The 25,216-nt window shown below is 35.2% G+C and overlaps 1 protein-coding gene and 1 long non-coding RNA gene across 2 annotated transcripts in view; both read right to left on the bottom strand.

The window, feature by feature from the left end:
* LOC127869845 (golgin subfamily A member 4-like) overlaps positions 1–25,216 on the bottom strand; it is a 71,518-nt gene that overhangs the window by 13,498 nt on the left and 32,804 nt on the right. The window contains exons 17-30 of the mRNA XM_052412504.1: positions 21,237–21,384; positions 20,512–20,634; positions 20,144–20,301; positions 18,545–18,748; positions 17,498–17,633; positions 16,758–16,921; positions 15,308–15,376; positions 13,318–14,334; positions 8,752–8,859; positions 8,207–8,344; positions 5,120–5,218; positions 4,209–4,307; positions 2,404–2,549; positions 1,340–1,544 (exon numbers count right to left, since the gene is read on the bottom strand). Of these exons, the coding sequence (XP_052268464.1) occupies positions 1,340–1,544; positions 2,404–2,549; positions 4,209–4,307; positions 5,120–5,218; positions 8,207–8,344; positions 8,752–8,859; positions 13,318–14,334; positions 15,308–15,376; positions 16,758–16,921; positions 17,498–17,633; positions 18,545–18,748; positions 20,144–20,301; positions 20,512–20,634; positions 21,237–21,384 (2,814 nt within the window). The remainder of the gene's footprint in view (positions 1–1,339; positions 1,545–2,403; positions 2,550–4,208; positions 4,308–5,119; positions 5,219–8,206; positions 8,345–8,751; positions 8,860–13,317; positions 14,335–15,307; positions 15,377–16,757; positions 16,922–17,497; positions 17,634–18,544; positions 18,749–20,143; positions 20,302–20,511; positions 20,635–21,236; positions 21,385–25,216) is intronic.
* LOC127867709 (uncharacterized) lies at positions 10,563–11,943 on the bottom strand. The gene is made up of 2 exons (XR_008043623.1): positions 11,803–11,943; positions 10,563–11,502 (listed from the first exon to the last, which is right to left on the bottom strand). It is a non-coding gene; the product is annotated as an uncharacterized LOC127867709 (long non-coding RNA).

Genomic DNA, 25,216 nt, shown 5'->3' with positions numbered 1-25,216 from the left:
TTTAAAGCTATTCCCTCCACAATTTTTCCCGTTTGGGAATGGGTCAATTTACTCTAATTTTGTGAAAAAAATAGCATACAGTGGGAGAGGATATTTGTGGTACATTGACAATATTGACTATACTTAAATGTCTCTTTAATGATCTGTACTATTTCTTACAAAGTTTTGCCTTTAATTGTTAGCTACAGCTCTTCCATTCATAAGTTGCACTCATTGTCATTAAATTCTAAACTGTCCTATACTAACAATTAAAGATTGCACATCGAAAAACAGCAAAACGTACACATAAATATAATAGAAATACAATTTGTTGTGAGCTATAACAAAAACATAAAGAGAGCAACAACCATTTTTAAAAGTTATCGGTGTATGATTTTAAGAATCTATTGGAAATAAAAATGAAGAACATAAATTTGCATAATTTCCAGTTTGAACTAGATAATTCTTTTGTTGATCTGCACGGTGGCAAACATTACAACAAATCCTTTTTTTATAATATGTTGGCTATATTTACTTTATATTTACTTTATGTTGTTTACATTGACTGTCCTAGAAATAACCTAGTCAGGACTGATAAGATGCCACATTTGCAAACATTATATATTGGCATGTGATGTTCATTGAAAAAACAGGTGACTTTCACACTGGGGGTAAAGATATTGGCTAAACTGTTTGATTTCAACTCATGCTTGCAATGTGATAGCTCCACCCATTATTATTGCAGAGTAACCCATGGGTTCATTTCCTTTTTTGTTTGCATATAAGTTTGCGCATTCAGTGTTACCATTTGGGATATGGAAGTGTTGATAAAGGGGAATGACAACTTGTCAGGTAAGACCATAAATGATGAAATCTTCACGATTTCAAAGATGTCTTCAGAAGGAATGTCATCTTTCATCGGTCCCTTTTACAGAAAGACAAAAGCCCTTTTCTATTGTCAACTACTTTCCAGACAAAATTCATTCTATTAAAATTAGTGACCACCTCTATTCTATGAACATCCCTGATATAAAAGTCATCATATTAAATATGATAAAAGCATTGAGCAGCTCTGTGTCAGCTCTCCAGCAGCGTAGCTTAAAATAAGCAACATTTTATCAAGATAAACTTGGTGGCTCAGTGTTTAAACACTGCCACCAGAATTAAATAGTTGAGGTGCACTTCACAATGTGCTCTTCAAGACCTAAGGGTGTGTTTGGAACACATCATCTCCATTATCACCCAATAATCCCCACAAACCAACAAACAAGTCTACATTGGGTGATGGCAATTAAAGATAAAGTCCCCCCCCCTGAAAATAACAAAAAAACAAAACAAACTACAACAACAACGAACTAACCTCTTCTGCAGATTTCTCCTTCTCCTTAGTCAACGCAGCTTTCAACTTCCCGACTTCTGAGTTCACCTCACTCAACTGCTTCTCCAACTGCAGTTTCTCCTTCTGCTCAGAGTTGTTTGCCCTTGAATACTCTGCCTCCAGCTTCTGCCTGGACGAATTTATCTCCCTTTCCAGTCTCTGCTGATAGGCCGTCTGTAGCTCAGCTCTGTAAATTGAAATTTTTTATTTATGCTTTTATTTTAAAGTTAGCTGACTTACATCAGTAATGTAGATTTATTTACATCAGTGATGTAGATTTATTTACATCAGTGATGTAAATTATAGTTTTAGCAATGGTTGTCATACCTATTCTTTCAATAATGTTTGTTGATAAAAAGAGGGTCCACATCATATTTATGGGTACACTTACTTATGAACCCAATCAAATTTACATAATTGTAAGTGTATCATTACCTTTAGCAATGGCTCATGAAATGTTTATTAATCAGGATATAACATCCATGTTTACTGGTCTTTGTTGTACAGTTAAAACAGGTGTGTGATGACAAACTTAAATAATATATGTACATGTATACAGTTACACTCTGTGAAATACGATTGATGTACTTGAAAAGTTCAGTCTCTTGCTATGGATCGAGTCCCAAACATCAAAACCTTGGAATAGTAATGTGTGTATGTCAAAAATTTGATCAAATATTTGTCCTTCTATATATTCATTAAAAAGTTATTGCACAACAAGTGTTCACCTTTATTCATAATTTTTGTTTTCAATAGACATACATCTGAGGCCAAAAAGCCAGTTTCTTTATCAGCAATAATTATCTTGCAATAGTGTGCCTTTTAATTTTATCAGATAGTTGGAATAAACTAAATTATAACAATATACCAAAACTTTTCCTCACTTTAATTTATCAATCTCTTTAAAGAGCTCATGTACATGCCTCGTCAAGGAGGTACCTCTTTCAGATATAATTATATTGCAACAGTTATGTCCCAAGGTCTTATTAAATAAATTGACACATCTATATTCATCAACATATGAATGCATCCCAAATTTACCTCACCTCAATTTATCAATCTCTTTTGAGAGGTGTACATCTGCTTTGCCCAGCAGTGAGTCCCTGTCAGAGATATCTTGCAGAAGTCTGTTCCTCTCTTCAAACCACTGAACCTGCTCCTTTTCAAGCTCTGCTAGGGATTCATGATGACCCTGCATATAAGAAGGGTTCCAATTAAAAAAGCAATCCTATAGGCCTTTCCTGAAACTAGGTTACCTCACTTAGTTAATCAGGAGTTATGTCTACTATTAAAAACACATACATATACATATACTGGCGTACCAAATATCTATTAAAAAATATAAAAGCAATCATACAATATGTCTGATTTTGAGTCATACAATTAGTTAATATTGTAAAAACAAACTTTTAGAAGCCGTTTAATTTTATTTTTCTAATTTAATTTAATATTTTCTAAGCTAATTGTGTTTGGTGAACAAAGGCTTTGTTAATATTAAGAAATACATTTGGATTATTGCAATGTGCATTTTAATGAACACATTGGTTATAACTTTTGACACAATACCAATGGATTGGTATCTATGGATTTTGTCATTTTTGACTGAATGTTTATTTTTATTTCTATGTTCTTCCACAAAAATCTTTTATTCTCATCTAAGTTTCTTATTTCTTACAATACCCACAGTGAAAAGTTTCTTACAATACCCACAGTGAAAAGTACTGATATTGATGAAAATCAATTTGGATCCTACAATTGCTCAACCCAATCCACCGACTTACATTTGTTCCAATTTTTTTATGTCTTTATTGATTTGTTTTTAAATGATGCATTTGTTCTTTCTTTTATTTCAATTACTAATACATAATTGCATCAGACCAGCAGCATTATTCTTAATGAATGCTAAGAAGATCCTGTGGTTTGTTACTTTCAGATTTGTATGACCCTTAAAGCCACAAGTACTCGAAATCAGTGAATATTTCGTAAAATATTGCTATAAGGAACACTTATTTTTATGTGTTTACTTTATTGTTCGAAATATTATACAAAATATTCGTTGATTTTGAGTGTTAATGGGCTTTTCACTTCTGTCAGACAGATAATTAATAACTTGGTGTGAAAAAGTGTTTCATATATCAATAAGGCAACTGTACGTGAATTCCACGTTAGCTTCCTTTGCATTGTACATAGTCTTGTTACCAATTACACGTACAACGTACTATGTTAAAAATTGACTCTTATTAATACAATTTTAGAGCGTAACTCAAATATTTGAAATAATCAATAATGCTGTTAAAAGTTAAATGCTACATGTTTTACGCGACCAATAGCTATATACTTAAATGAATGGCTGAGAAAATATATAAGTTGAATATGATTATTGGGTAGTTACATATTTCCAATAAAGCTAATTGGCATGGGATGTCACTTACTTTTGGAAAAGGCCTATTGTAATTTATATCTAAAAATAATACAGATCATTATGCCCTATTAAGGTTTGATAGATGCTTAAAATTTGTATAGAATTTTCTCCATGACTAATAATCATTAATAAAGCTAGAGCCATGATGATTTTTTTGCCTGTAATCAACTTTATATGTAATTTAAGTGAAGTGATGCTAGCTGCGATCTCTCCAGACCTTTCCTCAGCTGTTCAGGTACCAACAGAGTTGTGTCCCTTACATGACAACATCATTGTCCCTTTTACAGTTATGTAACTGAAATCAGTTGTCTCACCTGTGATCCCTCTAGAGCTTTCCTCAGCTGCTCCTGTACCAACAGAGTTGTGTCCCTTACATTGACAACAGTTGTGTTCCTTGTACAGTTATGAAACTAAAATAAGTAGTCTCACCTGTGATCCCTCCAGAGCTTTCCTAAGCTGCTCCTGTAGAGACTTCTCCCTGGCCTGCAGTAACTTCATCTGGGTGTTGAACCTCTCCTCCAACTCAGACTAAAACAATCAGCAGTCTTTTATATGAGCCACGTTCTGAGAAAACTGGGCTTAATGCATGTGCGTAAAGTGTCGCCTGCACAGGCTTATCAGGGACGACACTTTCCGCCTAATCTGGATTTTTGTGTAGAAGAAACTTCCTTTAAACGAAAATAAAAAAATACCATAAAAGCGTGAAGTGTCGTCCCTGAATAGCCTGTGCGAATTGCACAGGCTAATCTGGGACAACACTTTACGCACATGTTTATGCACTGTTTTCTCAGAACGCGACTCATATAAGTCTCTGATACAAAACGTGGACACTGAACATGGTGGACGCATCCAAGTCTCAATGTGGCCTCTAAAGTGGTTACAAGCTATATGATGATGATGCCTAACGCCCTACCCAAGAGATAAGACTAACCACAATTGCAGACTTTGAGAATTTAATGCTTAGGTGAGCTGAATATCTGAATTTTACTGTGTTCACAATGTTAAACTTCAGCCATAAAAGTAAAACTGCTTAGTGACCATTATGTCATAATTTTCAAGGGACCAGAAGCTTTTTTAACCAACCTGAAATATATCAAGTTAATTCGTTGAATTGAGAGCCCCCACAAAATAAATTTTGTGACTGGCCGACAAACTGACAGACAGAAAACACCAATTCTATATCCCTCCGCCTTAGGCGCAGAAATAAGATAAAATGTTTTGAGCAAGTTATATCATTAAAAAACATGTTATGCATTTATGGACTGACCAACACATAGACTCCAATATACCACATCTCAAATATTGTTTGCAGAGGTAAGTTAACTAAAATGGTAGTTTACCTTATCTTGGTTATGCTGTTCCCTGGCCTTCTTTAGTGCTTTATCTAACATGTCTTTGTGTTCATCAAGGAACTGCTTGTACTCAGATTCTGTCTGCTCCTGTATATACATCACAAGCAACTGAATGTCACAAATGTTATGAAGAGGAATTTTCCGCAAAGACATTGTTACGATTATATCATGTTTTCCCCAAGCAGGAATCTGTTCTATTTAAAGTGGCTATGCTGTTGCAAGTGCAAGTTGCCACTTAAGTATGATTTCTGTTCTTTTATGTATATCATAAGCCATACCTGACCCTAGACAACCTACACAAAATTTGTATTGTGCAGCAAGTATTAATAAATATTGAATAGAAATTCTTAGTTAAACATCATACATGAAAATTTCATATGAACAAGGGCTGTTTGTAAAACATGCATGCCCCCCATATGGGCTGACAGTTGTAGTGGCAGCATTGTGTGAATACGTTTTTTGTCACTGTGACCTTAACCTTTGACCTAGTGACCTGAAAATCAATAGGGGTCATCTGCCAGTCATGATCAATGTACCTATGAAGTTTTATGATCCTAGGCGTAAGCATTCTTGAGTTATCATCAAGAAACCATTTTACTGTTTCGAGTCACTGTGACCTTGCCCTTTGACCTAGTGACCTGAAAATTAATAGGGGTCATCTGCCAGTCATGATCAATGTACCTATGAAGTTTCATGATCCTAGGCGTAAGCATTCTTGAGTTATCATCTGGTAACCATTTTACTATTTCAAGTCACTGTGACCTTGACATGGTTCAAACAGAAATCTCAAACCTAAATTCAAGCACTTTTCAAGGCCAAATTTTTATTTTCAAGGCCAAGAACCGTACGTTAATTTCCTTTAAAAAATGCATTTTTAAGCCAGATTAACACAGTAAATATCATTTATTTGCTCAAACACATTAAACTTATTCCACAATAACTCATACATGTTATTTCTAGTTATTACATACAAATACATGTTATCCATCCTTAACTCAATGAGTCTCAGATATGTATTTACTTTTTATTATTAGTTCGACACAGATGGGCTGTTGTTGTTTATGTCTGTTTTAGATTTAACAGTTTTAACAAAAGTGCCTTAATTCCTGTTTCACAAAAAAACACATTGCAGGAACCCTGTTTGCTTCTTAATTGCATGTTTTATTTGTGGGTTTCCTCTTTCTTGTTGCTTTTCAAAGAGCTTTACCCCGTCCCCCCGACATCAATGGTCTTCATACAGACCCGACACTGTGATTTTCAAATGTCATTTGTTTTCTGTACCCAGGAATATTCAGTTAACCACACTGGTTTGAAACGACACTTCCCCATCGCTGCGTTTTCACTCACGAAAATTGATCACAATGGAGAACATCTGACGTAGCACACATAATCTGTGACGTGTACACATAACGTACTCAATAGTGTAGGAAACTTATATTTCGTGCTCAACTTTTTGCGCGAAGGAATTTATGATAAATTTTCATAATATTTCCCATAAGAACGATTTAAGTTTATAATTAAAGCCATGATAAAAGTAATTTTGAGCAGAAATAAACATTTTCAAGGCTTTTTACATGAAATAAGCACTTTTCAAGCACTTTTTCAAGGCCAACCTTTGTTCAAGGGCTTTTCAAGCCGAGGACTCGTTTTCAAGCACTTTTACAGCCCTGTGCGAACCCTGCATGACCTTTGACCTAGTGACCTGAAAATCAATAGGGGTCATCTGCCAGTCATGATCAATGTACCTATGAAGTTTCATGATCCTAGGCCTAAGCATTCTTGAGTTATCATCCGGAAACCATTTTACTATATCGAGTCACTGCGACCGTGACCTTTGACCTAGTGACCTGAAAATCAATAGGGGTCATCTGCAAGTCATGATCAATGTACCTATGAAGTTTCATGATCCTAGGCCTAAGCGTTCTTGAGTTATCATCCGGAAACCATCTGGTGGACGGACCGAACGACCGACTGACCGACATGTGCAAAACAATATACCCCCTCTTCTTCGCAGGGGGGCATAAAAAGAACAATGCATGCACGTTTGGAAGATGTATGATAATAAGTGCAAGAGTACTTTGTTAGGCAAGTTTTATACTCACAGACAGACAGAGAGCCATGGTGATGCCAGAATAACTCTTCACAGCAAGTGTTTAATAATCCATTAACCAGAATGTAAAAACATGAGGGCCTGAAAGGCCCAAAGTCGCTCATCTGAGATAACAAGATATTATTGGGACTAATCTTCTGACCAACTTTCATGAAGATCGGAAAATAAATGTGGCCTCTAGAGTGTTAACAAGGTTTTACTATAGCCATATAAGGAAAAATGCCCCGCCCCCTGGAAGCCATGTTTTTCAACCAACCAACATCATTTTTGAACTCGTCCAAGATATTATCAGGATGAATCTTCTGACCAAGTTTCATGAAGATAGGACACTAAATGTGGCCTCTAGAGTGTTAACACGATTTTACTATAGCCATATAAGGAAAAATGCCCCGCCCCTTGGAAGCCATGTTTTTCAAGCAAAGGTTACCATTTTTAAACTCATCCAAGATATCATTGGGACAAATCTTCTGAGCAAGTTTCATGAAGATCGGAAAATAAATGCGGCCTCTAGAGTGTTAACAAGGTTTTACTATAGCCATATCAGGAAAAATGCCCCGCCACCTTGCGGCCATGTTTTTCAACCAACCCGCATCATTTTCGAACTTGTCCAAGATATTATTGAGATGAATCTTCTGACCAAGTTTCATGAAGATCAGACAATAAATGTGGCCTCTAGAGTGTTAACAAGATTTTGCTATAGCCATATAAAGCCATGCCATATAAGGAAAAATGCCCTGCCCCTTGGCAGCCATGTTTTTCAAGCAAACGTTACCCTTTTCGAACTCATCTTCTGACCAAATTTCATGAAGATTGGACAATAAATGTGGCCTCTAGAGAGTTAACAAGGCAAATGTTGACATTGCACACCGCACGACGCACGACAAACAGATGGCGATCACAAAAGCTCACCATGAGCACGTTGTGCTCAGGTGAGCTAAAAATCAGAGTTTTCTCCAATGACTAACCGTCAAAGTGTCAAGGTCTTTACGTCTCTCAAGCTCTTTCTGCAGTATGATGTCCTCTTTCTCCTTCAGCCAGCCACTTTCCTTATCCAGTAGTTCTGTCTGCACTGACTCCAGCTGGCTCTTCAACCTCTCTATCTCCTGCAAGACAACAATGGAATAAGATTGTTGTTAACAATGAAAACCATGTGTCAAATAACGAAGTACTAAACTTGGTCTATAACAATAATGGTCAGATCCTTGATCTAGTTGTGACAGAGTGGCACCAGACATCAAGGGTCACAGGTTCCATCCTCTGTCCAAACCTAATCTTCTTACTTTTCTTTTATTGCAAAACGCTTAAAAACAGAAGTACTTCACGTTTGGCATGATAAAAAGAGTTTTGTCTCCTATAACCAACTAACAAGTCTTCTGACTTCCAAAGCTATATGGGAAAAATCCAGTAGTGTTTGATAAACAACAACTTCAAACAATTAGCGCATAAGTTTTTCAACAGGAATTACAAAATTACGACTTCTTGAGGTGTTAAAACCTTCCGTCAAGCATACCTCTTTGAGAAGCCCCTGAGATGCCTCTGCGCTGGTTGTGTTGATGGACATCTCCATCTTGTACTCCCTGTTCCAGTCAGCTCTCGCCTCTTCTACAGCCAGGTTCACCTAAAATGTTAAACATGCATATAGAACTTAGCGTTGATTACAGATAAAAAAAACAACACAAGCCTGGAAAGTCATGCCAGCTTTTATGCAATGCATCAAATTTTATCTGCAGAGCTCCGTGTATTTTTTGGGACATATTCTTATTTTTCTGCATATTTTAAATTTGAAATCTTAAAATGATTTTCTTTATTTAAAAAAAATCATGCATGCCCTGACACAGACAGCAAAGATTGTAAAAGTGGTTGTTAGCTGTTTTTCTACCAGTTCCGTATACATTTTAGTAAACTTTGTAAGAGAACAACCCAGCAATTTTTGTCCTTCTTTATTAAGTACCGGAAAACGGCACTTTCACAATCAGTGAAAAATTACAAAACCTTCAACAAAATGAAAATGCAACATTTTGTTAATTTTCCCATGAAACGTGTGGGTTGAACATTAATTAATATAATATTTACACATTGACAAAACTTATTCACAATCTTCAAATATTTGTTAGCAAAAAATAAAATACACCAATTGTCCACTTTGAAGATTTCACGTTTATGAATTTCCCAATTTCTTTGGTTTTGGCACTAATGTTTTCCCAATTGGGCTGGTACCAGTACTTTTCCCAATTTGACCAAAAAAAATCACAGGTTTAACTATAACTTATATACAAACGCAACATCAAGAAAGGTTTAGCACTAGAAAATAGTGACTTAGCATATTACTACCACATTGTTTCTAAAAATTATATTAACATAAAACACCAAACTGACAATCATATTGAAAGAAGGCCATTTACAAAAAATTAATTTGTTTTAAGTCAAAACTTTGTATGAAATTAGAAAAAATCTGTAATACAAACATGTATGCACTAAAAAAGCTCTAATACGAAGTGTTAACATTTTATAAAATCAATCTAGCATCTATGTAAAAACTACAAAACCAACAACTTAAATATCCAAATAAATTTACAATAATGATAAATTGCCAAGAGTTAGTTGCTAAACATTTAAGTCTTTTAACGGGTTAATTTGTGAAAAAAAAACATGGCTAATGAACATGAACAAAATCACAGCAACTTTTTATTTACCGGCAGAACAATGATCTGATATGTTAAACTTATTTTACATGATTCGTGAATTAAATTGGTTAACCACACACACAAGTTGTCTAATATGTTGGCACAGCAAAGTCTGGAAGGTGTATAAATATGGGAACATGCCATAAAGTCGAATGAAAAAGTTATTGATGATTATGATAACGATGATGACCATGATAATAATGATAATACCATTGATGGCGTCGACCTAAATGTATTAGTTTAATCAACACATTTTTCAAACAAGAGTTCCGCGGTCGGAGATGACCGCATTGAAGCCGGATTTTTGATTTAAATGACAGGAAAGTACCTTTCGTGTTTTTGTCAATGCAATACTTAAATTACTGAAATATTGTTCAAAGGTCAAAATGAAATGTAAGTACTTTTCAAGGCATGAGCAAACCTTGTGTTATGTTTTGAATGCATGCATATACATAGTCCATGTCCAAGCATACGAAAGTTAAAACAACTTTTAATTTTTAACATTCAAGGTCACAGTGACCTTGACCTTCAATGACCTTAAAATGACCAATTGTCATCTACTAGTGCTGGCCAACCTTCATGTCCAGTTTGAAGACTGTAAGTCCAAGCATAAGAAAGTTATACCATGAAATAAGAATTTTAACATTTTTACATTCAAGGTCACGGTGACCTTGACCTTAAAATGACCAGTGGTCATCTACTAGTTCTGGCCAACCTTCATATCAAGTTTGAAGACTCTAGGTCTAAGCATACCAAAGTATTAACAACTTTAACATATTTACATCCAAGGTCACAGTGACCTCGACCTTCAAATGAATGACCTTGAAATGACCAGTGGTCATCTAAGTGTGCTTGCAAACCTTTACGTCAAGTTTGAGATTCTAGGTCCAAGCATACCAAAGTTATAACAATTTTAACATTTTAACATTGAAGGTCACAGTGACCTTGACCTTCAAATGAATGACATTGAAATGAGCAGTGGTGATCTTCTAGTACTGGCCAACCTTTATGTCAAGTTTGAAGACTCTAGGTACAAGCATACCAAAGTTATAACATGGAATAAGAACTTTAACATTTTTACCCACCAAAGTTATAAGAACTTTAACATTTTTACATTCAAGGTCACAGTGACCTTGACCTTAGAATGAATGACCTTGAAATGACCAGTGGTCATCTAAGTGTGCTTGCAAACCTTCATGTCAAGTTTGAAGACTCTATGTCCAAGCATACCAAAGTTATAACAATTTTAACATTTTAACATTTAAGGTCACAGTGACCTTGACCTTCAAATGAATGACATTGAAATGACCAGTGGTCATCTTCTAGTACTGGCCAATCTTTATTTCAAGTTTGAAGACTCTAGGTACAAGCATACCAAAGTTATAACATGAAATAAGAACTTTAACATTTTTACATTCAAGGTCACAGTGACCTTGACCTTCAAATGAATGACCTTGAAATGTCCAGTGGTTACTTACTAGTTCTGGCCAACCTTCATGTCAAGTTTCAAGACTCTAGGTCCAAGCATACCAAAGTTATAACAACTTTAACATTTTTATATTGAAGGTCACAGTGACCTTCACCTTCAAATGAATGACCTTGAAATGACCAGTGGTCATCTGTTAATCCTGGCCAACCTTCATGTCAAGTTTGAAGACTCTAGGTCCAAGCATACCAAAGTTATACCATGAAATAAGAACTTTAACATTTTTACATTCAAGGTCACAGTGACCTTGACCTTCAAATGAATGACCTTGAAATGACCAGTGGTTACTAACTAGTTATGGCCAACCTTCATGTCAAGTTTCAAGACTCTAGGTCCAAGCATACCAAAGTTATAAGAACTTTAACATTTTTATATTGAAGGTCACAGTGACCTTGACCTTCAAATGAATGACCTTGAAATGACCAGTGGTCATCTGTTAATCCTGGCCAACCTTCATGTCAAGTTTGAAGACTCTAGGTCCAAGCATACCAAAGTTATACCATGAAATAAGAACTTTAACATTTTCGAGCACGCCGCCACCCCGCCCGCCCGCCCGCCCGACAACATCAATCTATAAGCCGAGATTTTTTCGAAAAAAATCCGGCTAAAAAGTAAGTTTAGAAAATAATGTTTTGAATGTAACCAAAGGATATTACATAAAAGAAACACATGTATAGTTCTCAATTAATGAAGTGCAATATCCTTCTTTGCATGTCAGTATTGTTTCTTACCTATTTACTATTTCATGCAACAGCACATTAACCTGAAGTTACAAGCAAATTCGTTGAGCAAATATCCCCCTCCAATTAAATTTTGTTTATGGACGGGTGCAAATCCCTTGATATGCAGTATAATCTTAAAGAAATAATTAATAAAACGGTAATTATTTGTATTCATTGCAATTCTCCTTATTGATATCTATACAACTGTGAAGTTTCATGTTTAAATCATGAAGAGTATCTGAGATATAGCCCTGAAAAGTTCTATCATACAAAAACAACAAACGGAAATAACTCTTATTTAAGAAAGAGAAGGGTTATAGTTCTTGTGCAGCACACTTCCCCTCATTGATATCTATACACCTATGAAGTTTCAATTTGATATCTTATATAGGTTCTGAGATAAAGCCCTGAACAGTTATGTACCAGACGGACGGACAACGCCAATTCTATATCCTTTTGCCTGTGGCAGTGGATAAAATAACTTGTACTACAAAGCATGCTTATTAAGTTGACAAATACATTAATTTAAGTTACAACCATGCATATATACTCAACACATAAACAATTCAATGAAACATTAAGATAATGACAGATAATGTGGTATCAAATAATTTCAGTTTATAAATATTTAACATGCAGTTCTTCATTTCAAATGCTGTGGCCAATGAATGGAAATGATGATGAGGATAGTGATGACAAAAAGTAATGTAAAGGATAACAATAATGCAAATAGTAACAATGACATGGTTGGTAAAGATTAAAATCAAATCCATAGAATCAGATAGATAAAACAGCAATCAGAAGAAAGCACAGAAGCACAACAAAAAGGGGCTCTGATTCAAAATTAGCTCTGATAAAACAGAAACAAATTGAGTAAAGAATAAAATCTAAGTTGACAGACTTCTACTATATAAGGTAGAAACAACCACTAATTACTCAAACATCTGATAAAGATGTAGCCTCAAAGTGACATAAAAAGAGACTAAAACACAGCAACACTTGAACAAGGAATGTAGCTGATAACTTCACATAAGATTAGCAGTAAAACAGCAACCAATACCATCCATTCACATTTAGAAAATCACAAAAGATCAGTCACACAAGAACATGAACATGATTGTGATGACAAGGAATAGATTATAGCCACACTATATATTAGCCCACACTACCACACTTGCACCCACCTCATGCTCTATTCTCATGTGGAACTCCTGTTCAATCTCCACCCTAAATCTCTCAATATCTTCTTCAGTTTCAGCCCTCATCCTTTCCTCAACCTCTTCAGTGATTTTCCTTATTTCTTCCGTTTTCTTTTCTTCAAAATCCTTCCTAAACTTTTCCAACTCAGCTTCAACTTTCATTTTGACCTCAGCTTCTTTGTCCTTGTTCCATTTGTCTTTTTCTTCAGCAAGTCTAGTTTCAATATCTTTCTCGATCATGTCTTTCCATTTCTGCTCCTCTTTCTGCAACTTTGATGACAATTCCTTTTCAAAGTCAATCTTCCACTTTTCTTCCTCATTTTCAAGTTTTCGACTCAATTCACGATCACTTTTCAAATGCATTAATTCCCTCTCTTTGTCCAAGTTCATTTGCGTCTCATGCTCCAACTGTAATCTTAACTGCTCATACTCTTGATTCCTCTCGGTTTCAAACTTTGCTTTTAAATGCTCAAAGTCCTCTCTAGCCTCTTGCTCAAACTTCTCTTTAAGTCTCTCCATCTCAACTCTCATGTGGTCATCAAAATCTTCCTCTAATTGTTCTCTTATAGCATTCTTTTCAATATCCAGCTTTTTCTCAAAATCTGCTCTCAGCCAACTTCTCAGCTTGTCCTTTTCACTTTCCAGTCTCTTATTTAAATCAGATTCGGACTTTCTCTTCCATTTCTCCTTTTCAATTTTTAACTTCTCACTAAGCTCTTGGTCTACCATTTCTCGCCATATCTTTTTCTCTTTGCTGAACCTTTCCTGCAAATCAGAATCAAACTTTTCCTGAATCTGCTGCTTCTCTGAGTCAACACCAGCCTTTAATTTGGCTTCAAACTCCTCCTTAAGCTTCTGTTTTTCTGCTTCAAGCCTTTCTTCGAAATCAGACAAATATCTCCTCTGCAGTCTTTCTTTTTCAGTTTCTATAGCAATAGTAAGTTCCTCCTTACAAGCCTCTTGGTGCTCTTCGATTGCTTCCAAAACTTTTGCCTCACTTTCCTGTTTTTGTACAGTTTGTAACAGATCATGCTTTTAAAGGAGTTTCATTAAACATAACACACAAGAGTGCAAGTATATAGACATGCAATGTAGGCATACCATATAAATTTTGTACTAACAAATATCCAAATAATTATACATTACAAAGAAGTGTTAAATATTTAACCTTTACTTGGATTTTTTTATCATGTCAAACATTCATAATCAATTATAACAATAAACATAGGTACACAAAAATAAAAAATATCCAAAGCAATAATTTATACAATTTACACGGAACATTTTTTGTTCTATCTTTCTTAATTCATGGTCACAACTTGTTTCCACATTTAATATGTTTTATTGAAGAAGTAATTAACCAATTGTTCAAACAATACATATTTAATGAGACATTTCCAGCATCAAAAGAAATTCAACTTTTATTGAGGTCAGTAACATGAACTGAATTAATTTAAATGCTCATATGGGAATGATTAAGAAACTTGCAGGTAAATAGGTCAATACTTAAACACTTGTGTGTTATTTGCTCGGCTGAAATGAAAATACATTAACCATAAGTCCCCTCCGGTTTCACCGGAAGCGGACAATAAAGCTGGGTTTGTTGTTTTTTCTTGAACCTATGTTAAGTAAACAATATAAAATCTAGAAAACAATTTCAGATGGAAAGACAACTTAAAATTGGTGCATAGCAGGTTATATTCATAGAACAACAGTCATACGGCATAATCAAGAAGCAACTATTAATGTATTCATTTATATTTTAATTTTGCAATAACTCAATTAAGGTACATAGGTTGAGCTATCAAAGGCTATATAAGCCATACATATTATTATTCTATGATGGACTACTGTATACAAATTTTTCCAACTTTAAACAAAGTGCATGTGCATGACTTTTTCAATCCACATCCATGTCATTTTGACAAAAACGTATCTTCATTAGGACTTAAATAAGTTAGAAAGTTGAAGTTACCTTTTGCAGCTTGTCTTTCTCTTGACCCAGTTCCTTAACCAGTCTGGTTTCCATCTCAGATTCCAGGCTCTGAAAACAATGTTAGGCCATACACGTATTTCAGTAATTAAGAACATTATTTGAGCAATTCTTGGCAGAATGAAACGCGAATAAATCTCAGTTCACTACCAACACAAAAACAGACAAAATTACACAATTATTACATTCTTCTACTTGAGGACTCTCCAAAACCTATATGCTATCTTTCATAGATATTTTTCTGAGACTGAGAGGTCTCCCCATCACTTCCACACTGTTTTTAAGTCCCTCATCATTTCCTCATATCACTTTGCTGCCAATGATTTCTTCCCATTTGCTTTCATGCTCTTTCTATGTTCCTTCTGATTTATTACCATTTTTCTCAACACGATTACTATGGTCTCACCATTTCTAAACATTGCATTTCGAACATTTCTTTGATGAAAATCAATAATTTATCAATGATTGTATAAACTTGAGCTCTACACTATAGCTATTTTATCGCTATTTATTAGATCAGATTTGTGTTTTTCCAAAAATTTGAGAATCTGTTTTCGTCTACTTCGGAAAAACAAAATCATCAAAAAATGCGATATTTGATATTAATTAATGGAAAAAAGGAAGGAATAATAGGATGAACTTGATCGTTGTCAAAAACTCACAAAATATTCTCTATTTCTTTCTTTGCCCACTCTCTCTGGAACTCTTTCATACATTAAAGTTACTTCTTACCATCTTACTCTCCCATATTTAAAGTTTCCTCTAACTTGTATTGCTCTCCCAATTTTCCAGTTATCTTTCGTACCAATTCCATGTCTGCATGCATGTCATATGTTTTCACTTACCATCTTCACCATTTCCACCTCTGCAAGCATGTTCCATATTTCACATACCTTCCTCACCATTTCCACCTCTGCAGGCATGTTCCGTGTTTTCACTTACCTTTCTCATCATTTCCACCTCTGCAGACAGGTCCCGTGCTTTCACTTACCCTTCTCACCATTTCCACTTCTGCATGAATGTCCCGTGATTTCACTTACCTTTCTAACCATTTCCACCTCAGCAGACAGGTCCAGTGTTTTCACTTACCTTCCTCACCATTTCCACCTCTGCAGACAGGTCCCGTGTTTTCACTTACCTTTCTCACCATTTCCACCTCTGCAGGAATGTCCCGCAATTTCACTTACCTTTCTCACCATTTCCACCTCAGCAGACAGGTCCAGTGTTTTCACTTACCTTTCTCACCATTTCCACCTCTGCAGGTATGTCCCGTGTTTTCACTTACCTTTCTCACCATATCCACCTCTGCAGGAATGTCCCGTGATTTCACTTACCTTTCTCACCATTTCCACCTCTGCAGGTATGTCCTGTGATTTCACTTACCTTTCTCACCATTTCCACCTCTGCAGGAATGTCCTGTGTTTTCACTTACCTTTCTAACCATTTCCACCTCTGCAGGCATGTCCCGTGTTTTCCAGTTTTCCTTCTCCTTCATCAGGGTCTGCTCCATTAGCTTCATCCATTTCCTCCTCTCCTTCTCAATTTCTTCTGGCAGATCACAGTTTTTCCAGTTGTTACGTTCCTCCCGTAGTCGCCCTGGAATATATGTTATTTGTACTTGGTTAAACTCCAACTAAACTAGTTTTGTCAGTTCTTCTAGTAGTTACACTTATCCAGCAGACATCCTGGAGCAGCAGTTCATCAAATAAAGAATGTTCCCCCAAGACAAATATTAAGACATAGATAAAGGGTATTTCACCAACGAAAAACTTTACTATGACCTCATTTGCAAATGTGACCTTGAAGTTCAGCTACGGAGACATGTTTTTGTTCCATAAGCTGCTGCCTCCACAAGGACATTTGAGGAAACAAAATGCAATTTGGACCCACAGAAAGATGCATAACAATTTACCCTTCAAACATGGGCATAATCTGGTTGTGTATTTATCTTGCAAGTCAATTGCAAAAATAATGCAACAATAAGAAATGACCATGATACGGTACCTTTTGCAAAACATTTAGTTAACATTTTCAATTTTTGATGGCAAATTTGGGTAAGGGCAAAAAGACTCAATACTACATATACAATACATCAAACAAAGACTACAACTTTCACTTACACACATAAAAGCAAAAAATTTTCAAATAAGTAAAACAATTCAAAATTCTTACCTTCAACTTCTTGAAACCACTTGTCTTTGGCTTTATCAATCTCCCTCGGCAACTCTGTATTTCTCCATGTCTCATGTTCTGCCTGCAGCTTTTCTTCGAATGACCTCTGATATTGACCTTTCACCTTCTCCATCTCCTAAGAAACAACACAGGGATCAATAGAGAAAGATCTAATACCCAGCCCTCTGTGACCAATTGCCTAACAGTCTCACAAAGCACTTAAATAACTTTCCCCAACACAATTAAAAGTAACTCTACTGTTGACAGCCTATGAAGACTGGAAATATGACAACACTGATTTTTTTTATTGGTACCAGGACTTAATCCACACAGCACAACTAAAAACTGAAATGGCATTTACATATGAACAAATCATTTTTCACAACCACCTTCAAAATACCGGCAGACAGAAGTTATATCCATCAGACAATTAAGTTCTATGTCCTTCATTTACTTAACCCTTCGCATGCTGGGAAATTTGTCGTCTGCTAAAATGTCGTCTGCTGAATTTCTAAAATTAGCATTTTCTTCGATTTTTTTTCCAAGAATACTTTCAGAATAACAAACAGTTTGGATCCTGATGAGACGCCACATTCTGTGCTTCTCATCTTCCAAACTGTTTGCAAAGGCCTTTTAAATTCGGTTCCAGCGCTGAAAGGGTTAATGCAATTTGTATGTAATCATGACCCAAAATTGCGTCTGATATGGAGAAACATTTTTTCACAACTGTATTAATTCAAAAGAACATTCAAACTGCATTATAGTACCATGTAGAAAACATTCTAGGAACCTTATACAGCAATATTTAACACACATTTTACATCACAAAACGTTTTTAAAGATGTCTTTGAATATTATCAAATTGGATGCATTTATGAAATTCTGTACAATCAATAAGTATTTTTCAATTTATTATGTGTAAATAAGTTTTTTAGATCTGTCTTAAGCGTCTATTTTACAGCATTTTTAAGACAACCAAAAGTTCCAGAACATTCAACTATTTGAATGTGAATAAACATTTCTTGGATTTCTAAGTTTGCACAATACCTTAGGAAGTTCAATGTTCTGCCATTTTTCCTGCTGTTTTTTCAAGGATTCCTCCATGTATGCTTTCCATATGCTCTTTTCTTTTGCCAGGGCTTCAGGCAGAGTTTTACTTATCCAAGACTGTCTCTCCTGGGACAACCGTGTCTCATATTCCCTTAGGAGTGTCAGCTTCTCTGTTTCCAGCTCAACACAACGCCAATTCTCCTGGGAATAGAAAATTACAAGGGTAAAGAAATTCAAAGAGCTTTGTTTTAAACATGTGTAATGTCATGTTTATTTACGTAAGATTGTTTTCGATTTAAACAGTATTTTAGTCATTTCATGGCTGCCAGTTATCTTTCTCCATTTCTTACCTGGGTGAGCTGGTTTACAAGTATTTAAAGCTAATATTAAAGCCTGTAACTGACAACTTTCCAACGAGTGGTTGGGCTGGGAATCACGCGTGCAATCTACAGATTTGAGTTCTAGCACCCTTCCCATTTACTACCCATATAGTGATGTTTTGATTTAACCCATTGGAAGACGAACACATTCAAAACAGAAGTGACAAAACCTGTCATTCTCATTCCAAGAACATGTTTATTGAAGATGATAAATTATTTGTTTGGGTATGTATAAATATTAACATTATCAGCGCAGCTTAGTGTTGTTTTCACAAACAACTTCCTTAAGATTTCAACTAGCAACAAGGGACAAAATTGTCACAAAACCAGGTTTTCATTGTGAAAAAAAATCTGATAAAGGGAGACAACTCAAACTGAACTTTTTAAATGAACAAACAAAATTAACACCCTTTGTAAGTTTGTTTTAAAATAAATCTATTTTTAGTCGTGGCGACCTTGACATTGGAGATATTGACGTGATTCTTTTGTGCAACACACCGTCCCATGATGGTGAACAAATGTGCCAAATGATTTTAAAATATCATAATGAATGACATAGTTATAGCCCAGACAAGCTCATTTATGGCTATTTTTTACCTTTGAACTCAAAGTGTGACCTTGACCTTGGAGATATCGACGTAATTATTTTGCGCGACACACCGTCCAATGATGGTGAACAAATGTGCCAAATGATTTTAAAATCTGACAATGAACGACATAGTTATGGCTCGGACAAGCTCATTTATGGCCATTTTTGACCTTTGAACTCAAAGTGTGACCTTGACCATGGAGATATAGACGTAATTATTTCGCGCGACACACCGTCCAATGATGGTGAACAAATGTGCCAAATGATTTTAAAATCTGACAATGAACGACATAGTTATGGCCCGGACAAGCTTGTTCCGCCAGCCCGCCAGCCAGCCAGCCAGCCCGCCAGCCAGCCAGCCAGCCAGCCAGCCCGCCCGCATTCGCCAATCTAATAACCAGTTTTTTCCTTCGGAAAACCTGGTTAAAAATAAAGCAAAAACAAAACTTCGCACTTGATGGGTATCAAACCTTTTCAATTTTTTTATAAAATGCCATATTATTGACAAATATTGCAGGGAAAGCAGAATACACGAGTTTATATGGGTAAATTGTCTGTGTAAAATATCAAATTTAACATCAACTTTTTGTGAAACACTGATCATCAATGGACATTAGCTGCAAGTACCTGTTCCATCCTGAGTTTTTCCTCAAACTGCTGTTTCAACTGCCTCTTGGCAGGTTCGAGCACATTCTTTATCCATGACTCTCTCTCTCCCAATAGACGTTGCTCCCATTCAGAGCTCCACTTGAGTTTTTCTGTCTCGAGTTCAAAATCTCTCCACTCTGAAAATACCCAAGGCTATGTGAAAGAATGTTTAGGACTTACCAAACAACTGAACACCATTTTTTCAATAAGCAATGAGGTTTTACCAATTCAAAACAGTTCAAATAAACTTTTTAAATGGCAATTATATAACTAGCATTTACTAAGAAACATACTTAAATTAATGGCATGAAATGGCAATCTTCACAATCAAGACACAAATTCCTGACCCTGCTTTGCCTCCTCCAGTTTGGTCTCCAGTCTGGAGGTTAACTCCTCCTCCTTCAAGTTCTCCCAGCTCCTTCTCTCCTCCTCCAGCTGAGACATGCTGTCCCTCTGCCACTGGAGCTTCACTGTAATGGACAGATACTACATCATAACTGAGATTCAAAGCTTCAGCAAGTGCTGTATCTGAGAAACAAAGCTTTGTCAATGCTAATAATTATTGAACAAAGCTTTATCAAGGGCAAGTTATTAAAAATAAATTTTAATCAAGCCATAACTACAAAACATTGCTTCATTGAGAGTCGTTACTTACTTGAACAACATCAAAGCCACACTTTAGGAACAAAGCTTTATCAAGAGCCTTCACTTAGAAAAAAAATTACCGGTTTAAAGGGCCATTACTTTTGACAATTATTCCCAATGTTTAATTGTTTAAAGACCAAATGACAGTAGGCAAAAAATACATTATCATCTTACGTTATGCACACACACTTCCACCGTTCAACTTGCAATCTAACTCGCTACTAGAAGTGCATAATACCGTCCATTTAGCTGACACTTGACATTGAATATAGAATGCTAATGCAGTCAAGCTGTATCGGTGCCTCTATCTTTGTGTAGGTAATTAAGTAAGGATTAGGGCGAATTGTTTACAAATTTTGTTTGCAGGGTAATAATTATGAAGCATAGAGAAACTAAGTTTTCATTGCAATCAAAGCCCAACACCAACCTTCCTGCAGTCTGGCCTCCAGTCTATTCTCCAGGTCCTCCTCCATCTTCATTCTCATCTCTGACTCCGCCAGTCTCACTGCATTGTCAATGGCAGCCTGCCGCGTGGCCCTGTGCTCCTCCAGCCAGACAACCTTGGACATGGCAACCTGGAAAGGTCAAGGATAAAAATAGTGAAATTTTGACATTTTGACCTGGAACAGTTCAAGAAGAAACAAGAAATGTGTTTGTTATAAACATTATGTCCCCTTTCTGCGTTGCTTTGCCTTTTTTTTTTGGCCTTAGACCTTGAAGGATGACCTTGACCTTCCACCACTCAAAATGTGCAGCTCCATGAGATACACATGCATGCCAAATATGAAGTTGCTATCTTCAAGTTATGGCAAATGTTAAAGTTTTCCCAAACCAACAGACCAACGTACAGACCAACAGACAGGGCAAAAACAATATGTCCCGCACTATAGTGGTGGGGGACATAAAAATATTGCAATATGGCTTGAGGACCTTTTACATTAATACCCTGAAAGGACCTGTAAGAAACAAAAAATGAAATCCATCCAGATGAACTTTGCTATTGTGACATCTTTAACATTGGAACCTGGGAAAGTCATGGACAAAATACATGTACATGTATTTAAATCCAGACAGAAGAAACGTGAATTTGTGACTTGGAAAGGGCAAGGATGACAAAATATCAGTGTTCATTCTAGACCGCGCGATTGCGCGATTCGCGCTATTTTTTCAAAGATCGCGCACATCTGCAGCATGTGTGCGAGAAAATTCGCGCACTCGATATCCGTTACGGGTTTTTTAAACTGTTAAATTCTGCTTCGCGTATTTATTGAGAAAAACACCGGAAATCAAAGGGAATTAACTCTTTGATTCACGGGTTCATAAACTTTAAAGAATTTTCGTTTAAAATGATACTTAGGTTAATTAAAAAATAAGAAATTTCGTTTAAAAAATAAAGGGATGCGACTCGTGAATGATTAAGGAAGAAAATTGTCCTTTGATACTGGAATGTAAAAACTTAATTCTATACATTAATTAAGACACTTACATGACTTAGGTTTTAATATCATATCATCATACATATCATATCATGATAGACAATCAGTATTTTTTTTTTATTGTTTTAAATGATACAGAAATATCATGTGAACAATTATTTTCATAATCCTTTGTTTTTATTTAAGTCAGCAATACACTATGGAAAGTGCAGTTATATTTAACAGCAGTTACAATGGTATTTCACTGACTTGACTGTTTTAAGTAATGTACAAGTTAAAACAAATAAACATTAAAACGAAAATGAAAACATATAAATGGTACTTGATCAATTCCGACCCATTTGTGAAAAATCCCCCCTATTTTTCAAAGTGAGGGGGGAAATTCCCCCCTACTTTTCGATTTCTAGAATGAACACTGAAATATCGAACATCTTCTACATGTTTCCATCTTGACATGAACAAACAACCAAATTATATAAAAAAAAGAATAAATTAAGTTTAGAGAACAAAAATATGGATTATCTACAATCTGGCAGGCCAAGAACAACAAATTAAACATAAAAACATAGAAAAAAAACACATTCACAATTGTTGACGACAAAGTCCTGAAAAAAGGTCAGTATCAAAATATAGAGGAATTAGTACTATCTTTTGACAGAAAACCATAAAAGAGTAAATGAAAAGAGCATTTATAAAATATAACAAGAGATGTGTTCGTCAGAAACACAATGCCCCCTATTGCGCCACTTTGAAATAATTTTTCACTCAAAATGTGCAGCTTCATGAGAACGCTGCTTTGAATTTTTTTTTTTTTTTTTTTTTGACCTTTGACCTTGAAAGATGACCTTGACCTTGAACTTCCACCACTCAAAATGTGCAGCTTCATGAGATACACATGTATGCCAAATATTAAGTTGCTATCTTCAATATTGAAAAAGTTATGGCCAATGTTAAAGTTTTCGGACGGACAGACGCCATATATTTGACATTTGACCTTAAAGGATGACTTTGACCTTCACCTTTCACCACTCAAAATGTTCAGCTTCATGAGATACACATGCATGCCAGATATCAAGTTGCTATTTCAATAGTGAAAAAGTTATGGCCAATGTTAAAGTTTTTGGACGGATGGACAGACGCCATATATTAGACATTTGACCTTGAAGGATGACCTTGACCTTCACCTTTCACCACTCAAAATGTTCAGCTCCAGGAGATGCACATGCATGCCAAATATCAAATTGCTATCTTCAATAGTGAAAAAGGTATGGCTTATGTTAAAGTTTTCGGACGGACAGACAGACGCCATATATTAGACATTTGACCTTAAAGGATGACCTTGACCTTCACCTTTCACCACTCAAAATGTGCAGCTCCATGAGATGCAAATGCATGCCAAATATCAAGTTGCTATGTTAAATATTGAAAAAGTTATGGCAAACGTTAATTTTTTTTTCGTAAGGACAGACCGACATACACACATACTGACACACTGACGGACAGTTCAACTGCTTTATGCCAACCTACCGGGGGCATAAAAATTAGATTATTAATAGCAAAAAAGGCCAACAACACTATATATATATATATATATATATATATATATATATATATATATATATATATATATATATATATATATATATATATATATATATAATTATGTAACATCCATGAAATACCTAACTGAGCATAATAAAATGTCCGAATGAAGTACATCAGAGCTAGTAGAAAATTAGCAACTTTATGTTTAAGGTCGTTTTACACTTAATCCATTGCCCATTGGGTTCTATTGAAAAACTGCCAACATTCAACGCATTTTTTTGCATTTGATCCACGGCAAACAGAGTTATGAGCATGTGAAATTTGACAAAAGAGCCATACTTCAATAAACGCACCCAAAACCTTCATAGTTCTAAATAATCCCCAATGAAATGCTCTTAAATGTTAAAGACACAATTAGAATGCAGGAAATAATCACAAAAACGCATGGGTGCAATTGCTAAATTGCTTAAAAACCCAAAGAAAAAGGAACCCTTTAAAAATAGGCACTACTTTTGAATTGATACAAAATTATTTTGTGTAATGTAACCTCAAACATGATAAATTTATGGAAGGCGTATAAAACTTACAAGAAAATGATCTAAGAAGGCAGCAAGATTCCCTTTGTATTCAACTCTGTTCATTTTAACACAAGCAAATAGAGCAGATTAAAAAAAACAACGTTTGTTCGATTGTTTGAATTGTTGCCATATTGAACAGAATGACAGTATGTTAACGGCAACCAGACAACCTACATACACTTTACCAGAGGAAACTTGAATTACGTATTTCCAGTTAATGCATCCAATTTTTCTTGTATATTATAGTGTAATAAGTTATAAATTTATAAATAGTATTTTTAAAGAAATTATTAAAGGATCCTTATTATATGCTCCAATGAACAATAAACATCCATGAATATGTTTTTTTTTACGATTACCAAAGAGCTTTTTCAATATGCACTTTATGTTTCAAAACTAATAACTCCACGGTAGAATGTTAACAAAAAAAATAAAAATTCACAGCAGCATGTGGTAGTAGCAAATATAAGATTCCATTGTCAATAACAGCTATATAAAAGTTAACATGCATTTTGAAAATTACAGTTTCAACAACTGATCTTCACTATGGAGCCATTTGCAAACACATTTTGTTCAGTCTTGATTTGTAAGATTAACATTTTCGATTGTTATTTAAATCCAAGTAAAAAGTGCGGCAAATTTCACTATACATTTGTCCATTCCACATGCAAAAAGATATGTGTAATGCATCTTAAAATTCCATCTAAATATACTAAAATACATTTTGTATGCTGCACATTATGCACTTCAACATCAATTTTAATTGATTAAAAATGTAAAATATCAATTACTAATTAATAAAGATACCTTTCAAAGAGTCTATCAACAATTCAAACTGAGCATTAGGT

Source organism: Dreissena polymorpha, chromosome 2, assembly GCF_020536995.1.
Source record: "Dreissena polymorpha isolate Duluth1 chromosome 2, UMN_Dpol_1.0, whole genome shotgun sequence".
Taxonomy (NCBI): Eukaryota; Metazoa; Mollusca; class Bivalvia; order Myida; family Dreissenidae; genus Dreissena; species Dreissena polymorpha.
The sequence above is the reverse complement of the archived record's forward strand: the minus strand, read 5'-3'. Positions and strand labels throughout refer to the sequence as shown.